Source organism: Rhineura floridana, chromosome 7 (genome assembly GCF_030035675.1).
Source record: "Rhineura floridana isolate rRhiFlo1 chromosome 7, rRhiFlo1.hap2, whole genome shotgun sequence".
Lineage (NCBI taxonomy): Eukaryota > Metazoa > Chordata > Lepidosauria > Squamata > Rhineuridae > Rhineura > Rhineura floridana.
In genome coordinates, this window is record NC_084486.1 from 42,926,375 (window position 1) to 42,935,465 (window position 9,091).

The window sequence follows — 9,091 nt, forward strand, 5'->3', positions numbered from 1 at the left end:
TGAGAGAAGGAGAGGCATAACATTTTCCTCTCTTGATCTTCCTTCTGCTAACTTACCTTAGATGCCATGTCATTTTGTCATCATAGTCAGAATTTGGATTTCTGCAAAACAAAAAGGCCCAAAAGAAGAAGAATACCATGGGAGATATATTTTAAAATGAGGGAGTCACTTGCATAAAGTCAAAATTAAAGCCAATGGTCTCATAAAAAAAGTATATATTTAAACTACTGGAGAATTTGGCACAATTCTACACAATGTGAAGATTAGAATCAGGGGAATCAAAGAAACGTGTCTCATATCTCCACCTTTCATATCCCATTTCTCAAGCAGAGAATCTAGACAAGGGATGGGGGAACCTATGGCCCTCCAGGCTTTTTGGGATTGGACATGCCATGACCATTGAACGTGCTGGCTGGGGCTGATTGTTGCTGCAAGTTCCCTATGCCTGTTCCAAACCTCCCTCCAGCATGACCTCCCAGTAGGATAGGAGGCAGATATAGATGGTTGGCAGGAAGGAGGTGTATTCACTACTTTTTCAGTGACATTCCTTCTTACAAGCATTACAGAGGCCAGGCTGGATCTTGTACCATGACTGAAACCCTATTAATATGTCACCAAGCTTGGTTATTTCTGGAAAACCACACCATGTGGCTCCACAACACAGCAGTAATGTATGCAAAAGATAGTCACATGGGTTACCAAGGTTTCTTTCTGTACCTCCCTCAGGATGGCTGGTATTGGCATGGCGCGTAAGGATACAATCCAGACAACCGGTGTGATCTATTGTGTACATTACTAGCTGCGGTCTGGCGACCAACTATACCACATCTGTAATGTCTGTGATGGGCCTAGAGATGCGCTGGAATTTCTCAGAAGACACTTTTCTGAGAAAATATCTGACATTTTTCTTTTTTGAAGAATGTTTTAACAAATATTCTCCACTATTTTTTGTGGCAGCTGGTATTTCCTCCCTTAATGCCCTGGCAACTCGAGGCTTGGAGTATTGTGATCAGGGTGCCAACACACTTGTTGCTGCTGCCACTTGTAGTGGCAGCAACAAAAGGGGAAGACTTTAGGACAAAGAGGAGAGACTGTGCGACTGCCTTCCTAGCTGAGAAAATGGCTTCCTCTTTCGCTTTTCCCACAGCAGCAGCATCCATTCCCCACAGGGAGCAGATTAAGGCTGCAATCCAGTACAGAAATACTCAGATGTAAGCTCCATTGGCTTCAATGGAACTTAGTCCCAGGTTAGGCTGGATTGCATCTTAAATTTGTTAACAAGAGAGAGAGCAAGAGAGCAACTTTGTCTGGGCAGAGTTTGAAAGAGAAGGGAAGACATTGCTTTGAATAATCTGTTGCTCATATAACAAACCGAGGCAAGAAGCACCCGTTTTCCTTCTGTGTTTGCAAATTATAATGCTTTGCATCAGGAATACTTTCAGGTGCATGGGGGGAGGGAATCTGAGGGAGGAGAAGACAGGAAGATCTCACAAACTTCTAAAGCCTCTTTTTATCAGAGAGAGAAAGGGCACAATTCTTCGTCCCTTTCCAATGCTTTGCAACTAATGTGCCCCTCCTCCTCTTCTGAAACCTGAACTGATTCATCACCTCTGGGAGGGGGTAAAAAACCCAAGAAGCAAGCACAACGTCCAATTCATTCCTAGGCCAGGTGATTTGAAGTCAAAATAGTCATTCCTGGGGTTGCAAGTGCCTTCCACCCTCCCCGAGTAAACTCCTTCTCTCCTTCATGCCACCCCTCTTTCTCACATATGTAGACACACACACTCACACTGTGCTGCTGCAGATCCACCACCCCTGCTACCATGGAGAAGGAGGAGGCAGGACTTCCTGGGCACATCCATATAGCAGAGGCTGCTGCAATAGCCTCCCCAGGAGTGCCAGCCCACGGAGAAGGAAGACTGCCACACTGCAGGGCAAGAGACAGGCAGTAGCCTGGGACGGGCAAATATCTGCTTAATTCCACCACCCCCCCACTGGAATTAAGCAGTTTTTTGCCAGCTTCTGCCAGCAGCCTGTCTCTTGCCCTGCGGTGTTGCACCCCCTCTTCTTTTTCCGCCTCTGCCTGCTCGGAGAAGCTGTTGCAGAAGCCTCTGCTGTGTGGTTTGGCTGGGGAGCCCCCTCCCCTCCTGCCTCCTCCTTCACCATGGTGGGTGTGGGAGAGAGGTGGCAGATTGGAGGGGGGCAGCTGTGGAAAAAGTAAGGCAACAAAGTCCCGAGGCGTCCCCTCTGCAATACACACCTACTCACAAATTGGGTGGAGAGTTTCAAGAAGTCCTTTGTGTGCAGCCCTAGATGGGTCTATAAGAAAAACAGTTTTAAAACTGTTTCTTTAATATCTTCTATTCATTTCCAGCTCTGTACCATCCTCTAGTGGCCAGAATGATGATCTGCATTTTATTAAATTAAAGGTTTTCAATGATCATGTAACTAGTGCATATCTTAAAACCCCTTTAACAGTAAACTATCAAGAAGTTCTGATGTAAAAGTGTGCAGAAGATCCAAGTTATTCTGCCATAGAATTTGCTCCTGCCTCCACTGCAAGCCAAAAGCTGGAGTCACAAGACTCTCAACTCTTTTAGTTTTTATTTATTTATTTTTATTTTATTTTATTTATAGACTGCCCATAGCGAATAGCTCTCTGGGCGGTGAACAGCAGTTTCATTGTTCCTTAGATGTTTCCAGAGATGATGGGGGGGGGGAATCTAATCTATATGCTTATTTTTGACTCTAGATAAATGCTGCAAGTTAACTCTTCATTTTCCCCCACCCCAATGTATTCAAGGGTAACAGGTTTTCACACCAGCCAGTCTTCCAAAAATTATTTGTATATTTATGTGTATAATTATTTTTATAATTTGCAGGGCACAAGTCCAGGTGCAGTTGTTCCAAGGAGAGGTGTAAGCCAGAGACCAGGGGCTCAAGTAGCTATTAGTGCAGTAGGTGAAGGGGAAGCTGTAAGAAAAGGCCCCAGCCAGGAAAGGAGGAAACTAAGAGCAGTGATGCAACTGAGCCGAGTATCAGTTAGCACCCACAGGCCGGGAACAGCTGAGGCAGCATCCTCTCCATGGAAAAAAGCAAAGATATTCCCAATGATGCTGCAGAAAGTGAAAGGGAAAGATTCAGATTATGCTGAGCTGGTGGCTGCGCGCCAAGCGGATGGAGAAGACAGCATGGTTATTAAGGGGAGCTATTTCCAGAAATCAGCAGGTGATGTGACATCAACAAAAAAGCTTGGCCGTGCTCTTAAGCGTGTTAGTGTTTCCAAGAAACTTCGGGAGCGTGGTACTTCTGAGGAAGTGAGTGAATCTGAATCAAAGTCAGGAATTTCAATTAGCGTCACAGCGGAAAGCGAGTCTGAAGACAGTGACTACGTGAAGAAGAAAAGGAGAAGAAAGTCATCTTCATCAAGTGAATCGTCATCGTCGTCATCAGTAAGTAGTACCTCTGCATCCCAGTCTGATAAAGATTACTTGAAAGTGACACTGGACCAAGATGAAACCACCGAAAGTACGGTGGACTCTGACGAAGAGCATTCAGATTCATCAGGATCCACATCTAGTAGCAGCTCAGAAGATGAAACATCTGATTCTCGGAGCAAAGTTTCCACCACTGAAGGCGATGATACAGACTCCAAGGTGTCCTCATCATTGCAGAGCTCGATCAGCAGTGAAGTTACTCCTAGGACAAGGAAAAGCAGGAGCTCCAGGGCCAGTTTCAAGAACCGATCATCTGCAGGTGGAAGTGAATTAGAGGACACGATAGAAGAACTATCAGAAGAAGAAGAAGAGCCGCTGTCAGCTGCGGAAGAAGAGGAGTCAGATGACAATGAAACCTCCAGCAAACAGAGAGGGAGGAGTGAAAGTGAAATTGATCCAGAGGCCAGTGAGACAGAAAGAGAAGATGTCGTGAAAAGGGAGAGGGTTAGGAAGAAAGTGCCCACAGGACACCATGGACAGTCAGATCATGATAATAAAGAGATCCCAGATACTGCAGAGTCAGAAACTCCTAGTGACTCCACATCCTTTTAGAAGACAGTAGGTGGAACAGGAGGTAGTCAGTTTGCAGTAAGGTGTGGTTTTGGTTTGCTGTGCTCTCTGTGTTGCTTTTTAAAAAGGTTTTAGAGAACATTCTACCAGTCTCAGCATAACCAGTCAGATAGACACAATTTGGAAACTAGTAAGTACCTGCCACCCCTTCTATTTGTTTTATAAACAAAAAATGTTTACAGCCACATTTGGATAATGGGGTGGCATTCCCAGATTACAAAAACGTTTTTACAGAACTTTTATTATTCATTCATTCATTATGAATGAATGAATGAATGAATGAACTGGTTCAGTCTGTACAAATGAGAAATGTTTTTTGATTTCTCAGCATTTCCCAATTCTTAATGGAATGTGAACTCCACTGAATAAGGTTGTGTTTGAATTGGTTTGAGCTCTTATGAACATTCTGCCTGTAGTGTTTGCTCAAATGATTCATTCATTCAGAAAAGTTAGCAGTTGATGCTGCAGTTATCAAGCCAACAGCAAGCATGTGTGAACTAGCTGTTTCTTTAAATATCCAGGGAGTGACTGTTTCTACCACTGCATGATTTGTATTTTCTAAAGATGTCTGTGCCTTAGAAAGCAACTTCCTTTTAAAATCAAGAAACAAAAAACTTTTCACTGTAGAGCTATTTGCATAAATTCTATGCCTATCCAAACTGCTAATAGCTAGGTTCATTATTTAGCATGGAAACTACTCATTAACTAGATTGATGGTTTTTCATTAAATTTACATGGTTAGTGCCCACATGGGGGATGCCAATTATGGAGGTAATTAATAATTATATTGAACCTGTTGTGCTTATCTTTAGCTAGTGTATTACAAATTTTAGGTTTGTTTACTGTAATCCCATTAATGTAAATTAGGAAATCCTTGTAAAGGTAAAGGTGTCCCCGCACTTATAGTGCGAGTCGTTCCCGACTCTTAGGGTGACGTCTTGTGACATTTACTAGGCAGACCATATATATGGGGTGGGATTGCCAGTTCCTTCCCCAGCCTTTCTTTACCCCCCAGCATATGCCGGGTACTCATTTTACCGACCACGGATGGATGGAAGGCTGAGTGGACCTCGACCCCTTTTACCGGAGATTTGACTTCCTCCTTCCGTTGGAATCGAACTCCGGCCGTGAGCAGAGCTTTGGCTGCGTTACCGCCGCTTACCACTCTGCACCACGGAGGAAATCTTTGTACACACTGGAATTTCATGCTGTGAGAAATCATGTGAGGATAATCATGGTTTCATGTGGGTTTTTTTCCCTTGATCACAACATCCACACTCTACACTTGCTTCAGAAATGAATATTGCTGCACTCTAAAATACTCCTGCTTTTGCTATGAGCCCAATGAAGCAGAAATGACAAGTGCTCTTCATGAGCTGACATTACCACACAGTATTTCATGCAATTAATTTCTAGAAGGACATTATAATACATTTCCAAATATTTATCCTATTAGCATACATACCAATCCCGTTGCTATCTAAAGCCAGTTCATCTGCCTGTGTTTATGGTGTGATGACTTTGAGCGCCCGATTCTGTCTCAGAGTGCAGCTGTCTTGGAGAGAACTGCATGTAAATTCAGTATCTGATCATGGAAATAAGCAGGTAAAGAGATAAGATACCATTTGTAAGCTACTGCGTCAGCTGAATGAATTTCAGAGACAACTAAATCATAGATTGTCAGCCCCAGGAAAAGTCACCACAATCACTGCCCAGACTTTGTTCAGCTTTGGATCAGTTACTGGCTTATGCAGGGAGGCAGATCAATCTGCAGATAACAATTCCACCATTTCCCAGGGAGATGCCTTAGCCTGATTAGTTCCCCTAGTTATTTTGTTTTTCTCCCCATATTGGAATTAACTCCTGTAGTGACAAATGCAAATAAAAATTCAAAACCGAAATGTTCAGTTCACTATGCAGTATGAATCAGAGGATAAAGATACTAGCCCAGGCTTCCACCAACTTGAGGCACTCCAACTCTTGTTGGACTCCAACTCCTGTCAGCCCCAGCAAGCATGGCCAATGTTCAGGCATGATGGGAGTTGTAGTCCAGTGAGGGCACCACCTTGGCAAACCCTATTCTGAAATGGCCTTTGCCTAGAGCAGCCTTGTAATTTTCACCCTCTGAGATCAAAATCCAGATCCTAGTTGCGTCCTAGGTCATGAATAAAGGGTTTTCCTGCACCCACCGAGCAAGCGATGTTTAAAATGTTTATAGGGATTACTGCTTTTTTCTCAGTTTTATTATAGATTTTGATTTAAATAGCTTTTATTTCATTTTGGAAAGAAAAACATAAATATTGAGGCATTCATTGCTTTAATCTTAAGACACAGCAGTTAACAGGACCATCAAACATAACTTAGTGCAGCTAAATTGATTCTATAACCAAAATCTCACTTACCTAAGTTTATTTTCTAGTGAAAACAAAGGAGCTGGCAAGGCTATGCATTTTTTAAAAAACACGCACACCTATGAAATAGATAATTCATTTTCTCTCTCTCTGTTTGTCATTGAACAGTGGGCAAGGAAGAAAAGGATCAAGTTGGTAGTTGATCCAGAGTATGAGACCAGCTCCACTGGAGAGGACAGTGCCCCAGAAAATCAGAGGAATCGTCTCAGCAACCCCAACATTCAAACCAATATCAACGGCAACATCTACATTGCTCAAAATGGATCGGTTATTAGAACCCGGCGAAGTTGCCTTTCAAACAATTTAAAGGTCACATCCCCCGTGAGGCTGGGGAAACATTTCAAGAAACTTGATAAGCTAGCAGTGACACACGAGGAGAACGTCCCGCTGAACACATTTTCAACGGGGGTGTCATCTAGTGACAAGCTGAACACAAGACCATGTACTGTTTCCTTTGCATCCTCTGCTGTAGACACTGACAACACAGCAACAAAATCAGGGGGAAACAGGTTGAAAAGCACAGAAGAGCTGGAGTCCATTGTCGACAATGAGGACATCAAAGAGCCTTTGGAACTGCCCAGTGATCACACACAGTCAGATGACGAGGAACTCTGGATGGGTCCTTGGAACAACCTCCACATACCAATGACAAAACTGTGACCCTTCTTTTTCATTTTAATTTTTACTCCCATTTATAATAAAAGTAGGCTTTTTATCGTCACCGAGGAAAACCATCTGAACTTTGTATCATGCACATAAGTTGTACACTTTGAACAAAATGCTTTAAAGTAAAAGGGGGGGAATCCAGAGAATTTGCACTCATTTGTACCAATTAATTGTTCTTCCCAACAACTCTTTTTGACAGGCTTCGACCTCACTGAACAAATATCATTAAAATGGACTAATTTTGTTGGCTCTGGAGTTATTGTTTAATAATCATCAAAGCCCTACTTAAAGGCACAGAAACTGATTGTAGCTAAGAAGGCAACAGTCACACACTTGTTTGACATGCCTGTAAAGTACATGAAAGCTTAATCACTAGCCACTACTGTTTCAGCCTACAAACATGTACCCATTTACCCTACTGATAATCCTACACACTTAATGTATCTTGTCTAATTTCTTTTCAGGCTGAGACTCAGCCACTCGTGGTTGGTAAATTCAATTGCTATACACTGCAAAATCTGCCCTATGTTTTGTGACCCCTTGTGAAGGTTTAGTCTTTATTTGAAGGCAACAAACTGTGAAGAAAATCACTAGCTGCCTTGGAAATCAGTTCTATTTTTTAAAAGAAAAGAAAATGTGCCTTATTTCTAATTAGAACGTATCAGTTGGCTCTTGCTATGCCTTCCTCACAAATCTAGAAGAGCCATTTATTTCAGAAGGAACGTGCTCCCTCCTCCAAACAGCTTAATCAAATGTTGTTTGAAACAAACATGTTGACTCTCTTAAGATCCTTTACATGTCACAGATAACTTTTACAGCTCATCTCTGTATCCTTTCCAGTTTGTATCATCTTTTACACACTATGGATAGCAATATCGGATAATGTACATGTACTCAAGGCTTCCATTTGGCAGTGCTGATGCTTTGCTCCACTTATTCTCTCTATTGTTAATGCTAAAGCTTTGCCTGGGAAGCTCCCAGCTCCTGGGAAGCCAGTAAGACCTTTCTAGGGTCACTTCACATGGTGAAATTGGTAGGATGGTAATGAGGTTTGTATGGATTCTTGCCAAGTTCAGCACATCACCTGAAGCAGCTGTGAGATTTGCTTCATCACACTGTCAGCACATAATTCAAACGTGTATTTACTTCAGTCCTAAAAGGCTGAGTTGTGTCAAGTTAGCAACCAAGATGAGGATCTGAAAAGCCGGTAAGCTCTAGAACCTTCCAGGCTGCACCCATGATGAACTGTATTCTGCCCTTATCTGCCTCTGACCTGACTGGTTCTGCCCCAATTCACATTTTTTGAGCCACTCATGTGCTTCAGCATATGCAAAACCACAGAGATTGGTTCAACTTGCTCTCAATAAGCCAGCCCAGTTTTGATATGTGACGTGACCATTAAGGAATTCCTTCTTTCTCAGATGTTCCTTCTCATCGTCTAGCTATGGGCTATATTCTTTACTCCTAGATCTACAACCCTGCAGGTAAATGTATGGAAACCCTGCAGTGTTAGAATTGGACCAGCCATATCAAATTGATCACCATTATGTACTTATTATTTACCTGCTTCAGGCTCTGTGGATTGTAGCCACTGCTGGCTTTGCCTGAATGGAAAACAGTTCCACTTGTGCTTGTTGGGGAATCTAATTAGCACTAATTCTCCCTGCCTATGGCAGCACTGCACATTTTCCTTTTTGTTCAAGACAGCCCCCCAAACTACTGAATTTTCATAACAAAAAGAAAAACAGAAAAGGAAAATCAGAAAAAGAAAAAAGTGGGGGGAAAGCCCATCAGCTCACAGTCTTCAGGAACAGCTTTTCAGGGAGATGGGGAGCAAAAGTGGCTTGGGGCATCAATAAAAATTCACTTGCACAAGCAAAAGCACTTCTGCTAAGGCAAAGCCCTCACTGGATACAACCCATTTACATTTACAGCATAACGTGCTGC

At 42.7% G+C, this 9,091-nt stretch overlaps 1 protein-coding gene across 6 annotated transcripts in view; it reads left to right on the plus strand.

Annotated features, from left to right (window-relative positions):
* Positions 1–7,386, plus strand: part of PCDH15 (protocadherin related 15) — a 605,264-nt gene extending 597,878 nt beyond the window's left edge. For 5 of the 6 annotated variants that reach the window (XM_061635350.1, XM_061635351.1, XM_061635352.1 and 2 more), the window contains one exon: positions 6,587–7,386. In XM_061635350.1, coding sequence (XP_061491334.1) covers positions 6,587–7,138 — 552 coding nt within the window. In that variant the 3' untranslated portion in view covers positions 7,139–7,386. The remainder of the gene's footprint in view (positions 1–6,586) is intronic. The other variant, XM_061635354.1, reaches the window with a different exon arrangement.
* Positions 7,387–9,091: the final 1,705 nt, after the last annotated feature.